Source organism: Cydia splendana, chromosome 12 (genome assembly GCF_910591565.1).
Source record: "Cydia splendana chromosome 12, ilCydSple1.2, whole genome shotgun sequence".
Taxonomy (NCBI): Eukaryota; Metazoa; Arthropoda; class Insecta; order Lepidoptera; family Tortricidae; genus Cydia; species Cydia splendana.
In genome coordinates, this window is record NC_085971.1 from 120,518 (window position 1) to 141,593 (window position 21,076).

The 21,076-nt window shown below is 38.7% G+C and overlaps 2 protein-coding genes across 2 annotated transcripts in view; both read left to right on the top strand.

Moving 5' to 3' along the window:
- The window catches only part of LOC134795306 (GTP-binding protein Rhes), a 106,648-nt gene extending 91,535 nt beyond the window's left edge, over window positions 1-15,113 (top strand). Inside the window, exons 4-5 of the mRNA XM_063767122.1 lie at window positions 12,774-12,954; window positions 14,493-15,113. Of these exons, the coding sequence (XP_063623192.1) occupies window positions 12,774-12,954; window positions 14,493-14,943 (632 nt within the window). The 3' untranslated portion in view covers window positions 14,944-15,113. The remainder of the gene's footprint in view (window positions 1-12,773; window positions 12,955-14,492) is intronic.
- Window positions 15,114-15,740: 627 nt separating this feature from the next.
- Window positions 15,741-17,342, top strand: LOC134795884 (uncharacterized). The gene is made up of 3 exons (XM_063767814.1): window positions 15,741-15,876; window positions 16,144-16,233; window positions 16,342-17,342. Exons 1-3 carry the CDS (start codon window positions 15,741-15,743, stop codon window positions 17,340-17,342), a joined length of 1,227 nt encoding a protein of 408 aa, XP_063623884.1.
- Window positions 17,343-21,076: the final 3,734 nt, after the last annotated feature.

The following is a 21,076-nucleotide window of genomic DNA, read 5'->3' on the forward strand; positions in this document are numbered from 1 at the left end:
ATGTCTGTTGTCATGACGTTTAAAGTCTTCATTATAATGCCTATTACAACTAAATACATAGTTTTTAAGCCTCTGCTTGCAAATAAGTCGTTAGAACTTTCAATCCTATTTTCATCCCCTTAGGTGTAAAGTTTCTACACTATTCTATAGTCACTAATTTAGAGAGATCTACAATTTATTGAAGATTAGGTTTTTTATATGATATAGGAGGCAAACGAGTCGCCTGATGGTAAAAAAATATCGTCGCCCATGGACGCCGGATGGGTTGTTAAAATAGGAGTAGGTACCATCTTTTCTTGAAGGTTTAAAGGTTGTATCGGTCCGGAAATACGGCGGGCGACAGTTCATTCCACAGTTTACCTTAATATGCGAAGCAGGAGGTTTCTGGAGAAACTCACAGTTGAGTATAAGTAATGTCCAAAATAGGGATTAAGTAGTTTAGGCTGACTGTTATAATTATACGTACTATATTTTTATCTATGTAGGTATATTTAAGTAGTCGGTCGCAACTTAACTAAAAATGTAATTCTTAGCTTCAGGTTTTAAAAAAACGTTTAATTACGTTCGTATTAGTATTTTGCTCATATTCCGCTTAATAAACTGCTGCGACTAATACAGAATTTTCAAAATACCAGATAAGAATATTGGCAATAGTTGCAGCTCATGCAGCTGCATAAAAATGCATTAGCGTTTAACTTTATTAGATCGAGGTACTCTTCGTTCAACTTGGAACCTTTTTAGAATTCTAGCCTTTTTAGCAGTCTAGCCATTTTAGTATTCTAGACTCCTTTGCCAGATTAGCGACAAGAAGCATTTCATTCTGGCATTCTTTTAACGTTAAATGGGAATGAGATCTAAGCGTATTAGATTAAAGTGGGTGTAAATGGGATGGAGATAAGTACGGTTGTTTACAGTTTATGAGAATGTAGGATTCAGCGTACAACATTATTTATTTATATATTAAATAGTAAAACTGGCAACAATCTAGAAAAATATAACGATATAATGCTTTAATTTTGATGTCAATCTCAAAATAACTGCAGTTTTGGCTGATTACCGACTGGGGGTCGAGTTAAATACAACCGTGTTTTTTATTAAGTACAGCACATTTTGTCAGTGTCATATTTAGAAAATAAAGCAAACAGATGATTGTATGATTTCGACATAGCTGGTTCACTGTTGGCAACCTTATCCTATATTCATTCATTATAATTGTATTACATATTGCGATGTAATCAGACAATGGCAGCTGTCCATGAATTTGATAAAATAACAGTTTTTAAGACAAAGTAAAAAACATACATTTCTTTATGAATAGTGAGCTATGTCTAGTAGCTATACTGGCTGCCATTGACGGTCATTTTACCCTCGTCTTCCTCAAATATCTAGTTATTTACGTAGTGATCCCGTTTGATGGCGCCATGAAGTTAGCATAATTACCTCCCCACTAGCAGAGTAACGACGTCCTCAATAAGCCTTATTAACGAAGGTGACGCAACGTGGACGCTTTCTATTTAATCAGCCTATACGAGTATGTACTCGTACATACGACCACGAGCCCGATTCAGATGTTACAACTTGCTACGGTTTAGATTTTATCTCGACACCGCAATCACATCAATTATCACTCTGTTTTTCTTCACATTTATGATATCTGACAGGTAATTTTATAATAGTCAAGTGTAAAAATATATGGGTGCATATAACTTCACAAATTTATAGTTCCTAATTCCCATAGCCCCATAGTTCCTTATTCGCTGACATAAAAGCTACCTATATTTTTCTAAGGGACATATTTTTGAGTATGATGTGTGCTCCCATACTTTTACACTTGACATTGTAGATCTGTGGCTCTGTAAAAATTTAATTTTTGAATTGAATCAATATGTAGTTACAATATTAGTGAAGCCAGTGTAACCAGGTCGACGAACCTTCCGCTCGAGCGCCCCGAGGCCCCCGAGCTGCATCTAACCGCATCAAAGTGCAGCCTGTTTAGCTCGCCGCCGCCGACTGCATACAAACACGATCTTCGCTTTAATGACAATCATTTGATCCTACGTGCTATAGGTACCTACCTACGACTGCTTGTTGAGTTTACCGGTAACAATATTATATTTTAGAAGGTGTGAAATAAAATTAGTAACATACTTTGTGAAATTACGGTAAAAAATATATCATATAAAAAAACCCCAGCTCGCAATGAAAAGGATGAAACGATTTTGATAAAATATGTTTAAGAACCAGCACTCTACAAAATACTCTTTCAAATAAAATACCGCTTCCATATCGGTTTACCCGTTTAAGAGCTACGGTGCTACAGACAGACACACACAGCGGTCAAACTTTGCCCCTCATTTTGCGTCCGCGTTTAAAATTAACTCGTGCACCTTTAAATTAAATCAGTTATAAAAGTTAACGGGTTTCTCGCGCGTCTTTCCGCGACATGTGTCACATGCACTGTTAAAAATTATGTAATTTTACATGCAAAAAAAAATTCACAGATTTCGTGCCTCACACGACTATCGAGCACATTGGAAATGAATCTACGGAATTCGAAAAAATATTGTCGCTGAGCGACGAGAAAGTCTGGATAAGGAAAAAGTTACAAAATAAAACTACAACGTTGAATGATTATTATTTTATTCTTAGACTAACACAAGTATCCTGGACATAACGCATGTGAACAAACAAATTGCAAAATTTCCACACGCGTATCCAAGTTTGAATAATTGTCGCCGTGGCGCATAAGTATAGGTACATATTTCATTTTTCGATTAATAAGCAGGATATATTAATGTTCAAAGTACAAGAAAATTATTACACGGCAAATCCGTAGTCAACTCGAGAAGTGGTGATCGGGAGCGGCCCATTTGCTGCAAGATATGAAATTTTCTTGACAGCAGTTTGACGCGACGAGAGATGACTATAACAGCGTTTGTCTATGTTGCACCAAACCTGAGTTCCAATAGGTACTACCAGGGTTCAGCATCAGCTATCTTGGGTAATGCTCTACCATGTGCTCATCATGACGAATCGGGTGTCCAAAACAGCGTGTGCCTATGTTGCACCAAACCTGAGTTCCGCTAGGTACAACCAGGGTTCAGCATCAGCTCTATCTTGGGTACTACTCTCCTAAGTGCTCATCAAGACGAGTCGGATGACCAAAACAGCGTGTGCCTATGTTGCACCAAACCTGAGTTCCGCTAGGTACAACCAGGGTTCAGCATCAGCTCTATCTTGGGTACTACTCTCCTAAGTGCTCATCAAGACGAGTCGGATGACCAAAACAGCGTGTGCCTATGTTGCACCAAACCTGAGTTCCGTTAGGTACAACCAGGGTTCAGCATCAGCTCTATCTTGGGTACTACTCTCCTAAGTGCTCATCAAGACGAGTCGGATGACCAAAACAGCGTGTGCCTATGTTGCACCAAACCTGAGTTCCGCTAGGTACAACCAGGGTTCAGCATCAGCTCTATCTTGGGTACTACTCTCCTAAGTGCTCATCAAGACGAGTCGGATGACCAAAACAGCGTGTGCCTATGTTGCAACAAACCTGAGTTCCTTTAGGTACAGCCAGGGTTCAGCATCAGCTCTATCTTGGGTACTACTCTCCTAAGTGCTCATCGAGACGAGTCCGATGACCAAAACAGCGTGTGTTTATGTTGTATTAAACCCGAGCTCCACTGGGTACTGCCAGGGTTCAGCATCAGCTATCTGCTAGCAGCCGCCAGCAACATGCTGAGGTGAGACCATTTCGTGGCACTTTTTCTTTTTTATGTTTCACTGTATAAGTTTTTATTTTGTGTTTCTCCCTCTCCCTCTCCCCCTCTCCCTCTCCCTCTCCCTCTCCCTCTCCCTCTCCCTCTCCCTCTCCCTCTCCCTCTCCCTCAACCCTCTCCCTCTCCCTCTCCCTCTCCCTCTCCCTCTCCCTCTCCCTCTCCCTCTCCCTCTCCCTCTCCCTCTCCCTCTCCCTCTCCCTCTCCCTCTCCCTCTCCCTCTCCCTCTCCCTCTCCCTCTCCCTCTCTACCTCTCCCTCTCCCTCTCCCTCTCCCTCTCCCTCTCCCTCTACCTCTCCCTCTCCCTCTCCCTCTCCCTCTCCCTCTCCCTCTCCCTCTCCCTCTCCCTCTCCCTCTCCCTCTCCCTCTCCCTCTCCCTCTCCCTCTCCCTCTCCCTCTCCCTCTCCCTCTCCCTCTCCCTCTCCCTCTCCCTCTCCCTCTCCCTCTCCCTCTCCCTCTCCCTCTCCCTCTCCCTCTCTACCTCTACCTTTACCTCTACCTCTACCTCTACCTCTGCCTCTATCTCTATTTCTATTTCCACCACCACAATAATGCATAGATTGTCGAATAGTGCGTTATCTACGCCCGTCTCAAACAGGATAGATAGAGTTAGACCAAGAAAAATCTGCAGCGATTTTGAAAGCCCACGCAGTGCAAGTGTTATTCTGCCGTCATAATCCCGATAATTCACAACAAACACCGATAACGAACTCTGCGAAACATGAAGTCATAAATGTCCTGTGAAAAATGTCGTTTGACTTTTTGACTATTTTAAGGTTAGGCTACAGGGCAAACCCTTAACCCGATCGTCTTTGTTTTAGGCTCAAATTGTAGCTGACTAAATTGTCCAGAGCCGTTTTTCTCAAATTTTTGATATCATTCTTCGTTTCCAAATTATCGAGCACCAAAATCAAAAATTCGGAAAAAATTGAATTTTATTTTCACTATTTCGACCATAACTTTTTTTGTTTTTGACTTTTTCGAATAATTAGTTTTGCACCTTACAGCTCTCGTGATTATGCGTCTTTTGAGCCTATCTTTTAATATCATATCTTCACAACTTTCCGAGATATAAGGGGATCGCACTTTTTCGTGAAATCGGACCGTATACTGGAGCGAACGAAAAGACATTTCCAATGTCAAAAATTACATAATCCTTTAAAATTCCCGAAAAATCTGTAATTATGTAATTTTTTTGCATGTAAAATTACATAATTTTTAACAGTGTGTGAACTAAAATCCTTTCATCTTGTTTGGCATCAGAACCTCTTTGTTTTACATTTCTCCTTCCATCTTAAGTGGCTCGATCTATACCATCCTCACCCTTCCGTGGCCATAATCCGGGTCATTAAGGCGGCGATCCCAACTAATGAGTAGAGGAGGTCATCTTGTAGCCCCCGGCGAGTGCTATTAACACATGATAACATCACTGATATTAGTTCCACTAATGTTCGTGTTTCAGCACGGTAATATCTAACACAAGGGTTGCTACCTAATGTCGATAAAGATTCATTAGACTTCTCATCTTAGAATTCTCATAGTCCTAATTGTTGAGACATTTAGTCTATTTTAATTAATTAATTAATTTGGTTGTTCAATACTAAACATTCACCACTTAAGTCACGACTCGAAATATTCTAAAGTCCTTCAATCACAGAGTCTCGTCAAATTGAGTCGTTATAAATTTAGACTCAAGAATTGTATTTTTACGAACTCTTATAATGAGAAAGCCTTTTGTAGGCTTAATTGCTCTTATAATTAGTTATTGCTCTGATAATTAGCTTAAGATCAGCCAATACGCCCTCAATATGAGGGACAGTTATACATTCAGCCTATGAAAACGGCATTAATGCGAAATAGTTTCTTTGGAATGGCACTAAGAATCTTCTTCTTTCTCCGGCCTTATCCCATGTTCAATTGGGGTCGGCTCTCCTAATCGCTTTTCGCCAGCCATTTCTGTTCTGGGTCGTCATTGGGTGTAATTCTAGAGCTTCGAGGTCACTATTTACTACTGATAGCCATGTGAGTCGGGGCCTTCCAGGACCTCTTGGACCAGTGGCGATATCTAACACTTTACGGGCCATATGGTCTTGGGGCCTTCTCATAACGTGTCCGTACCAGCGTAGTCTCGTTTCGGATAGTTTATCAGATATCGGCGTTACTTTCAAGCTTCCACGTATATACTTATTGGCCACTTTATCCATGAGGGTTACACCTGCTGACCAGCGTAACATCCTCATTTCGGCTACGTGTAGTTGCTGCACCTGGTCCTTTCTGAGTGGCCAGCATTCGGCACCATATATCATTGCTGGTCGTACAGCGGTCTTGTAAACCTTTCCCTTGACGCGGACGGGCATTCTGTTGTCGCATAGCACACCGGTTAAACTTCGCCACGTTTGCCACCCCGCATTAACACGGTGAGTGATGTCTGCGTCGATGTTGCCGTTGGTAGAGAGTACACTGCCTAGGTATTTAAAACTGCTGGAATGGCACTAAGAATATTTAATAAAATACCGACACCTATGAAAAATCTCCCGGTTCATCGATTTAAGAAGCTGTTCACTACCTATTTGATCGATAAATGTATTTACTCAATAAAAGAGTTCCTAGAAGCTCCTTAACAAGTTAAACTAGGCTTGACTATTATTATATTATTATTTGACGTTTGACGTAGAACTAATTATTTGACTACCTGAATTATTAATTATTTGTATACTTTTATTGAATGACATTAATGTTTACTTGTGACTTCTATGATTTGTATTTCTGATATTACTTATAATTTAATGTTAAATTGTATTGTACATAATCATTACTTGCATGCAGTTCTGCCGTGTCACGCGCATCTCATGTAACTTTAAAAGTTGAGTTTCGAGATAATTACGTTTAAAGTTTTAAAGATTCAAATGCTGTTATCGTTGACGGTTCATCGTATTTTTTTTATTTTTTCTAATCTACATGTAGGAAATATGGTCACAGAATAGGCCCTTTAATTTTTTTTTCGCATAATTGAATAGTTTTCATGTTATTCGAATTAAATGGTTCCACATGATCAACTCTTCCATACTATAGTGGTCACACGAAGTCATGTAAGTCAAGTTACATGACATACGCGTGATCAAACTTGACACGTATTACTTGACCAATATTGTTGTTGTATAAACCAAGCGCTCGGCCAGGCATGCCTAACTCCGGCAACTTAAGAAACGATGTGATATTTTGGTTGTGTCAGTCATGCAACTCAAGTTAACTGAGTTGTGCCTGACGCCATCGGCAAAAAAATGAAGTTACATGAGTTAGTCATATGAAGAAATAACAGTAAATAATGAAGATTTTCAAAATTTTCTTTTAGAAGATATATCTTTAATGGTTTTTAAGACGATTTAGACTGGTTATCCGTAACTCATGTAACTTGAGTTAACAGAGTTAGGCGTGACACGGCAGAGTTTAGGTAAGACTCACTATTTCTATGCCTATTCAGGCAGGATGTGCTGAACAAAATTCTGTTATTACATCTTTAATGTACCACATTCAAAGAAATTAATAAATGATTGATTGATTGATTGATATGTAAAACGTTCATAAGTGCTTGTTGCTAGGCCTACATGAATAAAGTATATTTGACTAATTTGACTTTGACTTTGACTTAATAAATTTAAATTTAAAATGTGGATATACGAAAATAAAATTAAAAGTACATTACTTCTAGTATTAGGTGTCATATTATTATTGATTAAAATATTATCGGGAACGTCCGGATTACTATTTTAAGTAGCTAAAAGTTTAAATAGGAGTTGTGTGTAGGTAGGTACCTAAACAGCGACTTTCGTCTCAATAAAAGTGACGCTCTGATTCAGGCTAGACCATGCAGCATTAATATATACTCGTAGGTACAGCGCGGACAGTATTGCAGCGCGACATTACCTCTACTGCCGTAAATGTCTAAAATCCAAACAGCATCATCGATTCTGATCATTTGTAATGCAGTCGCAGTATCATCGCGCTGCATACCTACTGCTGCAGTAATGCTGGTGCAGTCTAAATCCGAACGTCACCTTAATGTGGAAGCGATAAACATTGTAAGGCTGTCTGAGAAGTTAGAGCATTCGCAGTTCCGCGCGGTCTAGAATGTCTTGAAATTCTAATTGCTTACTGTGCGGAGGGAGACACTTTAGAAGCAGGAGTTTCTAAATAGAGTTACGTACCTGGCAAAGTTTACAGATTCGCTATTTATAACCCTCGACGCAAAAAGAAAGATATTATGAGTGGGTATGTTGAAAGCAGGTGTACTAGCAATGTTACTTAGACATGTATTATCAAAATCGGTTGATCCGTTTCATTGCATTGGAGGTTTTTGAGATTTTAATTTTGTCTTCGGTTATAAAACTCCATCTTTATCCAGTTTATCCTAGTTGGCCTAGCTAGTTCGCTACATCGAGTTTTGCCTCTGTAAGCCTTTATAATCTTATTAGAACCTTTCTAGACTCATGATAATGCAAATAATGCTTGTTTAAAGTAAATTGATCACAAATTTATCTCCTTTTGATATCACTTACAGGGATTGGGAGATACATTATCAAAATCAATTTGTAATGGTTGAATGCCATTAGGTACTAAAATTAAATTCCTACCTACGGTCGGTGAAGTGGGTAGGTACATTCATAGGTAAAGACCATCGGCATCCTATCGAAGACAATAATCTTTAGTTTATTACTTATTCGGCAAAACAATCATAATTATGTCGATTTGTGTGAAAGTTTTATTTCAACGACGGTATGTAAATGTTTGGTTGGTAGGCGCCGTAGCTGGTAGGTAGCGGTTGGGCCGATGTAACACCTGGCCCCAATTTCACCACGGTGACAGGTGCGACAATTGTAAAATCACTGTTGCTGACGTCACAGGCATCCATGGGCTACGGTTACCACTTACCATCGGGCGGGCCGTATTCCTGTTTGCCACCATCATTGTATTATTTAAAAAAACTTTATTATATCGGAAAAAAACAGATATTTCTTTTGCGAAGTTTCTGACAATTGTCAAAATTTAGAAGAATTGTAGGTAATTCTTGACAGGTAATGAGTTATATGTCGGAATTTCGTGACAATTGTAGTGTTTCTTGTGACAATTGTCATAAACTTAGCAAGAGAAATATCTGTTTTTTTCCGATATAATAAAGTTTTTTTTTATAAAACAATGATGGTGGCAAACAGGAATACGGCCCGCCCGATGGTAAGCGGTAACCGTAGCCCATGGATGCCTGTGACGTCAGCAACAGTGATGTTTTACAATTGTCGCACCTGTCACCGTGGTGAAATTGGAGCCTGATGAACACCGAGTTCAAAACTCTCCCGGTACATTTAGGCATTTTTACTTGATTTCAAAGAATTATTCCAAGTTTTTTAGTAATCTACTACTACTATTACCGCTAGAGCTAGTTAAGTATAATTGGTAGGTAGGTGGTAGGTAGGTGGTAGGTAGGTGGTAGGTAGGTGGTAGGTAGGTGGTAGGTAGGTGGTAGGTAGGTGGTAGGTACAGGCACAGTTAGCATCAAAAGGCTATATTTAAATGAAGTGAGCTAGAGCAAACTAGTTTTCCTTTTCAATAACATGATCAAGCTTTCAATAAAGAGTAGCCTTTACTCGTAGATGTCCGCAAATAGTTTCTTTTAGAAGAGCCAATAAAATCAGAGAGGAAGGTATAAATGGGAAACTGAAGCTTGTCCGAGCAAAAACTTCTCAACAAGTCAAATGGCTTATATAGGTAGCCCTTCGGAGTAGGGTGGCCATAGCAGGATATCAAATTTGATGTATTTCGATATTCTAATATGTATAGTATTTTTCACATATCTTGGATACGGTGACACTGACATCTCAATACAATACACATTTTAGATATTATGCGCCTGAAGGTATGTATTGTAAATTATATGAAAATCACATTGGAGAACATTGTATTGTATTTCTAAGCAAGTAAGTCTCGAGTCATTTACTTTGTATAAGTACCTTTTTTTGGCTACCCATTGCCCAAATTGACTTCTTCAACAATATCTGAGTTTCATTATTACATCGATAAATTTTGACCTTTTCTAATTTTAAAGGAATACATAGTCCGAGAAATATCCCTACATCGCGTGGATACCGTAGTCAGGTGTCCCCTGGGACAGTCGGGACTTCTCGGGACCCTTCCGCGCCGGCAGACCCGATTATACTCGTAAGCGACAGAAATAAAATTATACACAAAAATCCCTGACGTGTTGTGATTGACTTCGTTGTACCATTTACTCGCATGTTACTGTTTATCATTATTCGTTGTTGAAAGCGAGGAGGGTAAAGTTGTCTAAATCGTACCTTATTATTAGTTGTAAGTTGTCGTAATCGGATACAGAAGGGAAAATGCGACATTTAATGATAAAAATGGTATACCACAATTTTGTGCTACTGCTCCGTTCAAAATTATTGGAAAAACAAATAATATCACAATTTATAATTTATTTGGTAGTGTCATAGAAAACTATGTGAATAAGTATTTTACACCTAGTTGTTCACATAATTACGTGTCAAATTACCGAAGGCCTATGCCATCCAAATGTCATGATTGATGTTGTGATTACCTACATGTTTTTTTTACTTCTTTTGCACGTGCCAAAGTGACATTTCTTCAACCACGAACGTCACTTTTGATACTAATAGATCGCATGCATAACCCAGATCAAATTCGTAACCAGTTATTACAATCAGAATACGCCTCCGAAATCCAAATAGGAATGTACAATGTATGTACCTATATAATAGTATACCTACGCATTCTACGTGAACGTCTTGCTTGTCGGTCTGTAATCAGACATTATTGTGTAAAATGTGACCCGATGTGTGTGCGCGTGTGTTCGATGGAACTGACATTATTGAACACATTATTGGATTACACGGAATATTTCCACTTAAGGCTGATATTATTATTATATGAGCAAATTCAGCACGCGTATACATAATATATACATACTAGGTACACTGCCTTACTTCTAGTTTCTGTGTCAGCTGTCATTTTGGGATGATTTTACTAGACGGAGAGCTAGCTGAATTCTGTTTACAGAAGTATTATACAATTTTGGAACTCCTCTGTCGTTATTAGTATTAATTGGTCCGGGCGTCTGGCCTTCATAAGTGGACGTTAGAGTAGTTCACTGATTCAATCAATTTAAAAAATGGACTTATGTATAAGAATGACGATTTCGACGAGTTAAAGGGCCAAGCCATTATTTAACTCAAAAGACTTAGAAACGTAATTGCATCAAGAAATCAGATTTTGGTTAAAATGGCGTCGAATTGGGGCAAACCGTTCCGTTTGCTAAGTCTATTAGTGCGGCGCGCTGAATTCTGATGGCCTGTGATTTGACTTCGCTGGCTGGTTTCGTAATGTCGACGAAAAATGATTTCATTTCAGACTACGATAAGAAGGGGTCTAAAGCCAGGAAATTAGAGTCTGTCCTTGAGAATATAAGTAGCCTGGTATCCGCGTGAGTTCTCTGATGGCATTCGCCTTTTATTTAAAGGTATAAAAATTCAATACTTAGGTACTTTAACAAAATTCACTTTAAAAGACGTTCCTTTTCTTGCCCTCAGAGAAATAAACTGGGTGTCTCTTACCGCACTTGCATAACATCAGTATACCTACTTAGGTGCTTCGAATTGATTGAGATACAGAGTATTTTTGTTAATATTAATAGGGATTATGACACATGTTGAATTTTATAACAAAATCTAGTAAAATAGATAGCAAATGAGCAATTTATCACAATAATGTGGATATTAAGATAATATATGGAAATAATACAAAAATGCAGGACCTGAAAGATTCAAAACATAAGTTTTTTTTTAACTTCCAAAAAAGAAATAAGTAAGGATACCATTCGATTTTATCCAAAAAAACATTGTATAGCTGTATACTATATACATAAACCCAATATTTCACTGACAAAAACGTAATTTTCTTATTTTGTCCATAATTCAAGATGGATTCTCACTTTCTGAGTGACCTTGACGTCACGTTCACTTATCGTTTTGTAAGGGGCGTTTCGCGACTGAAGTACGACTGTCGGACTTTGACTATCATTTCTGACTTTTGTATTGCTTTAATCCAATGGGTCCCATATAGACGACCGGTCTGGCCTAGTGGGTAGTAACTCTGCCTATGAAGCCGATGGTCCCGGGTTCGAATCCTGGTAAGGGCATTTATTTGTATGACGATACAGATATTTGTTCCTGAGTCATGGTTGTGTTCTATGTATTTAAGTATTTATATAATTTATATATTATTATATCGTTGTCTGAGTACCCACAACACAAGCCTTCTTGAGCTTACCGTGGGGCTTAGTCAATTTGTGTAAAAATGTCCTATAATATTTATTTATTTTATTTATTTATTTTATAGACATTTTATCCTAAAAACAAACTTGATCGATTGATACCACAAATGAAAATTTGTCATCTGGCCTATTATCTAATGAGTAATGACTAATAGCCAGTATTTCTTAAATGTGGTGCAAGTATGAAATACCTACCTATACCTATATATTTTGCAGCAAATCTCATAAACCTATTTCCACTGGTGAAAGAGTTTTGTCAAATCCAGTCTTTGTGAATACTACGAGTATGTAAGCATTATAGTAAACTAGAGTCCTCTATCTGCGATGTAGGTACCTAAATGCATTATGGTCGGTAAAGCAAAGCCCCGCGGCGAGCACTCGGATACTAAAGGATTTGAGTCAGTTGGCTGTCTCTCTGGACTTTATCCGTAGTCTTATGTGTAGATTATTATCTAAACCACACTAACTAACCAACTATAGTCTGTCAAACAACTTCGTCAGTAGAAAAAGGCGCGAAATTCAAATTTTCTATGGGACAATAAAGACGAGTTCCCCTGGGTTCTGGGTTAAATGGTCAATTAGTGCCTGAGCCAAATTTAAACTTCAAGCTTAAACTTCAGTATTTCAATTACCAGGTGATCTGTTCGTGCTAGTCTTCGCCATGGACAGCCGGGAGTCTTTCGAGGAGGTCATCCGCCTGCGGGAACAGATCCTCGACACCAAGGCCAGCGCCGTCAGCGGAGGTAGCCGCGGCCGGCGGCAGGTGCCGAGGGTGCCCATGGCCATCGCGGGCAATAAGTGCGACAGAGAGCTCAAGTGAGTAAAACCGAAATAATATTGTAGAAATAATAGAAAGTGGATCGTGTTAATATATAGGTAGAGCGAACAAAAATAACACAGGTAGCTTCGGAAGTGGATTTTAGCTTCCAAGAGTACTTAATCTAAGGTTACAAAGAAAATAGTTTTTAATGAAATGTATATTGGCGAACATTTTTTATCACCAAAGCAAGACACAACAAAACATTACAAAATTTTTTTTTCAAATATTAAAGTTTTAGAATAGTTAGTGCACCGGATTGAAGATATTACCGCCTGCGCCTTTATGATCAAACTTCAAATATCAACATTTATTCAGCAAATAGGCCACAAGGGCACTTGTACACGTCAACATTGAATTTACATACAAGCAAGAATAATAACAAGACATTAACAATTTTATAAAATACAACTAACAATTCAAACTAACGTATTACAATTACTTAGAGATGTATATGGTCTCTTAATGTCGAATTACATAAAAAATACAGATACAAAACACAAAAAAAAAACTATAATATTTAGAGGTGTAAATGTCTCTAGGTGTCAGAACGCGGCAGAATGAGGCGTCTCACTGTAATTAATTAATAAAAATAAAGTTACTAAGTATATAAGCTCGTGTAAGCTTAAACAGACCAGTGTCCACAAACAACACCCGTTCACGAGTATGACGCGTATCTCAGCCATCGCCTCCCTCAACCTTCATTCGGGAAAGTGGCGACCCGATCAACGACGCCACCGTAAGCAAAGACTTTTAAGCGAGCATGACATGTTCAAGCTACCGGCCTATATTAATATTAAAATAGTAATAACATGTAGCTGTAAGACACAGCATTTTGTGCTCGTATGTTACATAAAAAGACAGTATAGCATCACATAATTACTAGCCTAAATTGACTTAGAGATGTAAAGGTCTCTAAGTGTCAAAAACATTAAAAATATAGGTATGTACAATCAAAAATAAAATAAATAAATACTTAGAGATGTATAAGGTCTCCAAGTGTCCAAAACTAAAATTAAATTAAACAATATAATCAAGTGTCAATTCTACTGGAAACTAGCATATTTAATTCACAATGTAAAAAAAAAAACAATATTTATTTAACTCTTATTATACTAATGAAATCAAGCTACCGGCTTAAAGGCATCTCTATCATTTATAAAATCTTTTATACTGTAGTACGCCTTACTTAACAAGGAGCGCTTAATGTGCGACTTAAATTTATGAAGTGGTAAATTCACTATATCAGTGGGGAGTTTGTTATAAAAACGTGTACAACTAATAGTGCGTTTGGCAAAATGTCGAACTATTCATGAGATAAACTTGTTTATATTTTGTTCCAATGCTCAAGTCAATAAGCACCTAACTGATATTGGAATTTTCGGACAATCTTTCTTGACCTTTTGTGTGACCAGCAAAATTTGTTTACATCATCATTTAGTATTTTAGCTCTTTGGTTACATATTATCTCCCAAAATCAGACTTCAAATGCATTTCGGTTGTTTATTTATTCGCTAAAATCCAGTTTTCTGCGCAGGACTGTACAACCGGAAGAAGCAACCGCCTACTGCGCCACACAAGACGGCTCTTGCGTGTTCGTGGAAACCTCCGCCAAGAAGAACTACCACGTCGACGACCTCTTCTACGAGCTGTTCGTCGTCGCCAACCTCCCCCTAGAAATGGCCCCAAACCACCACAAACGAGTCAACACAACCTTCGGCAGCCCCTGCACCTTACCTCCGACCAGCAGCCAAAGTAATAGGAGTAAGAAATGCACACTATCCATCAAAAGAAGGCTGTCGGATGCCTGCGGCGTTGTAGCCCCGAACGTGCGAAGACCGAGCATCCGGACAGACCTTATGATAATGAGAACCAAGACTTGTGCCAAAGGAGACAGTGACAGTGCCAGTGGGAGTCCGAAGCTGACCCTGAACCGGCTGGTGCGGTCTAGCGGACAGAATGATAAGAGGTCGTGCGTTATTCAGTGATATTTGTAATGTGTCAGTTATTGTAGGTGCGTTACAGATGTCTGGATTGAGATTTTTTAAGGAAACAGATGGTGAAGCCGGGTCATCAATGTTATCATATCAGTTTTCTGCAGGAAGAGATAAATCAGAATCGAAATCAGATACACATATCGCTTTGAAGTTAAAGTTCATATAAAAAATCGATTCAGAAAGTAATTTTATTTAATGACTGGCTCACTAAAGTTGCCCTAAAAAGTGCTCACACTAATTTCTATTATCTAAATTATCTTGCAACATTATTTTAAGTAAACGGGATTTAATCGCTAATAAATATACTTATTTATTCCCGTTTCGGACGTGACGTCAAGTTCTTGGTCACAAGAAGACTGGCAGAGAGGGCATTAACACCTTCAGCTTCGCGTTTTTTTTAGAAAACTACCTGCACTTGGTTTTGTTTATTCATTTTTACGCTAGGGTTAACATATACAAAGGTTAAGCACTCATTACGTCGGATGATTTGAACGTCGATATTTTATCACGCTCTTGCTTATCAGATCAGTCATTATCTTGTCTTCGTCTCTTAGATTTAAAAATATTATGTTTTACTAATGTAGTTATGTCCAGAGCAACTTGCGAACCTACTCGCACCAGTATTTTAGCGCTGAAGGAGGGTAAAAAGGAAAAAACTTTTCGATACCTACCCTCAACGCCACCTTATATAAGGCCTGACAGCACCTAGCGACCTCATTATTGTTCGTGCGCGCGCGACATTCGCACCTAGTATTAAAATAGATTCTACGAGTTGTTAAAGTGTTACTATGCCTAAGCGTAAAAGGGACGAGGCGGAAGAGGACAAATGGCGCAGGAGAATAAAAAAATACCAAGCAAAGTTAAAAGAAAAACAGAACGTTCACCGTGTTGTTTACTCGGACGATGAACATGATATAATTGAAGGTAAGTTCAAGTGATTCGTTCGTTGTGATAAAATATGCCATTATTTGATGTTTTTTGCTTCGAGCCAATACGCGATATTGGCCAACAGCCTTTTTATGCTCAGAGTTAATACGAGATATTAACCCGTAGCTATTTTTCCTTCACTGCATTTGTAGTGGAAAGTACAAATTTTATTTGTAAAACAAAAGTACCTACAAGTATTCTTGTGTACTTAAACGTTTGAATATACGTGATTAACCACGGTTTTTTTATTATGGCATTTTACAGATCATGAGGAATACGAACGAAACACGTGTTTTGAGCCTGCAGGTTCCGCTGCGCAATATGACGAGTACATGTACGACGATGCAATTGAAGGTAGTTATACCTGTATCTATAACCATTTTTGTATGGATCTGTTTATTAATCACTCGTGTGTTCATTACATGCGTTTATTCTGCTAAATGCTTATTTATTAATTTTCAGATAAATCGGAAACGGAATCAGCTATATTAGCTGCCCCTGCTAGTCACGTGGTCCAATGTGCCGCAGAAGTTCATGCCGAAGCAGAAATTCCGGCGCCTAGTAATGCAGACGTGCAAAAGGATTCAGTTCCTGCCGAATTAAATACCAATGACGAGATCACCGTTGTCACCGAGGATTTTGATCCTGATTTATTACGAGCCTTAGGCGAGTTTGAGGCAGACACTGTTGAGTGGGGCGACAACATTCACGAAGATATTGCTAAACATTTTCAGCACATCCTTTTGAATGGGCTAAAAAAAGAAGCAAAGGAAGAATTAAATAAAAAATATTTATTTCCAAATAACGTACCTTTATCTAAAGCCCCAACTCTAAATCCGGAAATCGCTGCCATGCTGACCGAGGCATCTAGAAATAGAGATAATCGAATTCTCGCCAAACAGCAGCAGATTGGAAAAGCCCTTTCAGGACTAGGCAAGGCTATGACCTCTCTTTTGAAAAAGGAGCCTAATATAGCTGAAGCCATACGTACGTTAAGCGACGTCGGAAAATTAGTTGCCGACGCTCACTTCGCTGAAACTGAAACTCGTCGGTCTGTCGTAATTCCGCTGGTTGACAAATCGCTCATTGACCCTTTTAAAGATAGGAAAAGGGATAGCTTTTTATTTGGCGAAAAGCTTGGCGATTTAGTTAAAAGCTCCCGCGGCATCAAGAAAACTGGGCAGTTGATTCAAGCAGCACCCACAGCATCTGCTTCAAGTTCCGGTTTAAACTGGAGGCCCCCACCGTCACGCCCACGCCTACAGCGAGGCGGCCAGCTGCCGTATCCCGGCCGCGGCGGGGGGCTCCGAGGATACTCGTACTACCAGCCCAGGCGCCGAGCGCCCCCAGCCCACAACACAGCATTCCGGCGGCAGACGCAGCATCCGCCGCCAGGACCTCCGCCGCCGAGGCGACAAGCGGCGCAGTCAGCGCGCCCGTCAGCCAACCAGCCACAAACCTAGATCCACAGGTACATGCCGGTCGTTTAAAATATTTTTCAAATGCGTGGGAGTCCATAACTAATGATAAATTTATTCTAAATACGATACAAGGTTATAAAATTCCCTTTATAACCATACCTAAGCAAGATCCTAGAAATTACCCTTTTTCCATCTCTGACGCATCGCTGATTGATAAAGAACTATTACATTTAACTAATATCAATGCAATAAAAGAGTGTCTACTCGAACCGGGCCAGTTTCTGTCTGATATCTTCCTTGTTCCAAAAAGTGACGGAAGTATGAGGTTTATTTTAAACCTTAAAAAATTTAATAAATATGTTCACACTGAACATTTTAAAATGGAAGATATCAGAACAGCGACAAAGCTTCTTACAGAAGGATGTTATATGATAAATATCGATTTGAAAGAAGCTTATCTGTTATTGCCTATTCACCATTCGCATAGAAAGTTTTTACGTTTCTCTTTTAAGCATAAGATATATGAATTTATGGCTCTCCCATTCGGGCTCTCCTCAGCCCCGTATATTTTCACAAAAATATTACAACCGGTTGCGTCATATTTAAGAACATTAGGTTTTCAGTCTGTAAGATATCTCGATGATATACTTTGTATAGGACATACTAAAGAAGATTGTTTAAAAAATGCTAACCATACTATAGAATGTCTGGAAAAGCTAGGCTTCATTATTAACTACACTAAAAGCAATTTGATTCCGGGAAAAGAAAGTACATATTTGGGTTTTGTTTTAGATTCTAAAATGATGTGTTTAAAATTACCACAAAAAAAACGGGACAATATTTTAGAACGCACAAGTAAAATGTTAAGTACTAAAAATATTCGTATTCGTGATTTCGCGAGTTTTCTAGCGTGCGTTGCGTGATGACCTACGGTGGTGGCAAAATAACGTTTTGACAGCATGTAACCCTATTCAAAAGTATAACTATATACAAGAAATATTTACCGATGCATCCACTACCGGGTGGGGTGCCGCCTCGGATGGTGAGAAAACCGGAGGTCAATGGACTGACATAGAACGTAAGAATCACATTAACTACTAGCAGTCTATTTCGGTTTAAAATCATTTGCTGAGGATAAAGTTAATTGTGATATACTCCTTCGCGTTGACAATACCACCGCCATATCGTATATTAATAGAATGGGTGGCGTGCAATATCCACACCTTAATTATGTGGCTAATATGATATGGAAGTGGTGTGAGGAAAGAATGATCTTTATTTTTGCGTCTTATATTAAATCGTCCCTAAATATTGAAGAAGATAGTGAGTCTAGGAAAATTAATATTGACGGTGAATGGCAATTGCAGGACGAAACTTTCATTAAGATTATTCAGAAGTTTGGTCGACCAGACATTGATTTATTTGCATCTCGCATAAATGCTAAATGCCCTAAATATATATCTTGGAAAAGAGATCCGTACGCGTATAACATTGACGCATTTACTATTAATTGGAAATCTTTTTTCTTCTATGCATTTCCACCGTTTGCACTTATATTAAAAACTTTAAATAAAATTGTTACTGATAACGCGACTGGTATAGTCGTTGTTCCTTACTGGCCTTCGCAACCCTGGTATCCCCTTTTTAAGACATTAAGTATGGGTGAAGTAGTAATTTTCCCTCCGAATAAATATCTCCTCTCATCTGCTTTCAGATCAACCCACCCGCTGCACCGACACCTTACCCTGGCAGCGAGCGTGTTATCAGGGAAAGCTTTGTCAAAAAAGGGGTACCAGAGTCGGCATTAAATGTCTTACTTTCCTCAGTAACACAAGGTACCAAGTCACAGTACTCTTCTAGTCTCAAGCTCTGGTGGCAATATTGTGAAGAAAATAAGGTTGATTTTTATGATGTTCAAATTCCATCATTGCTACATTTTTAATCTAAATGTTTCAAAAGTGGATCATGCTATGGTACGCTAAATAATCATAGATCCGCTGTGTCTTTGATCTCATCTAATAATATAAGTCAAAACGAGAGTGTTAAAAGGTTCTTTCGAGGAGTTTTTAAATTAAGACCGTCATTCCCTCGTTATAGTGTAACATGGAACCCTAGTACGGTATTAGATTATTTAGATTCTTTATCAAATAATACAATCGATTTAGAGAAGTTAAGTAAAAAGCTGGTTATGCTTCTTGCTTTGGCTACTGCTCAAAGGATCCAAACCTTGTCTTTGATTAGAATTGCAAATATAAAATTTTACAATGATAAGGTTGTAATTATCATAACTGATTTAATTAAAACATCGGGAATTGGGCGAGCACAACCAGTAATAGAGTTACCATTTTTTAATCAAAGGCCAGGTATATGCCCGGCTGGTACATTACAAAAATATATTGCAGTTACTGCAGCCCATAGGTCGAGTGAAGACAAACTCATACTTACCCATAAGAAACCTTACAGACCTGTTTCATCACAGACGATTGGTCGGTGGATTAAACAGGTCCTCCAGGAGAGTGGCTCATTCGACGCGCCATGCCACAACCTCCGCAGCTTCACGGGCTGGCGTTAGCATTGAGGTAATCAGGAGAGCAGCTGGCTGGTCTAACCAATCAGCTGTTTTTGCTAATTTTTATAATAGACCAGTCATCACTGATCCTTAATTAAGTAAATTCTATTGTGGATTATTTGTTAATTTAGAATAAATGCCATGTGTGATTATACTTGTTTTATTATAATTTATATACCTTTCGCTATACCTTTGATTTCGGAGCATTGATTTTTACTCTCTGAACATCTACATTAGTAAAACATAATATTTTTAAATCTAAGAGACGAAGACAAGATAATTGAATGATGAAACGAACTTACCATAAGTGAAGTTCGATCATAATTATCTTGTCTTCGTCGAAGAGATTTAAAAACCCTCCCTCCCTTTCTGGGCCCCTTAAAAATCAATGCTTACGTTATACTCTGAAAATAATGAGGTCGCTAGGTGCTGTCAGGCCTTATATAAGGTAGCGTTGAGGGTAGGTATCGAAAAGTTTTTTCCTTTTTACCCTCCTTCAGCGCTAAAATACTGGTGCGAGTAGGTTCGCAAGTTGCTCTGGACATAACTACATTAGTAAAACATAATATTTTTAAATCTCTTCGACGAAGACAAGATAATTATGATCGAACTTCACTTATGGTAAGTTCGTTTGATCATTCAATCATTTCGCCAGTTTTCCTGAAAGTACTATACGTCTAGTTCGAAATGTCAATAAATGTAAGCAATCAAGTCCTTTTTAGTTAAAATTAAATGATTCTAGGAAATCACGGCCCACGAGGTTTCCTGCGAGCGAACTGCAATAGCCCGTACAAACCCCATTAGCTGAATAACCCCTTTATAAATTGATGAGAGGCAAATTGGCTCCGTGTCACGGTACAGGTAATTTTCAATGCATTGGTTTCATGTTAACCCTTTCAATACCTATTGCTTTTTAGTTAGCATTGGATCGACGACGATCTTTACGCTGCGTGCAGCGTTAGTAAATACAGTAACATTTCGCAGCGCAGCGTCAAGGCTCATTTAGACGATGCGAGATCTCGCATGCGATCATAATGTAATCATACATACATTGCGGTATTTGATCGATTAAATTAATTGGCTGTACCTCAGTAGTCGACAATATAAATAAACTGGCATGCTAGTTCTCGCACCATCTGAGCCTTAAAGGTCTTGGGAGACCAAGGCTTTCTTTGAACGCCGCCACGCCTGAACCTGACCTGAAGAC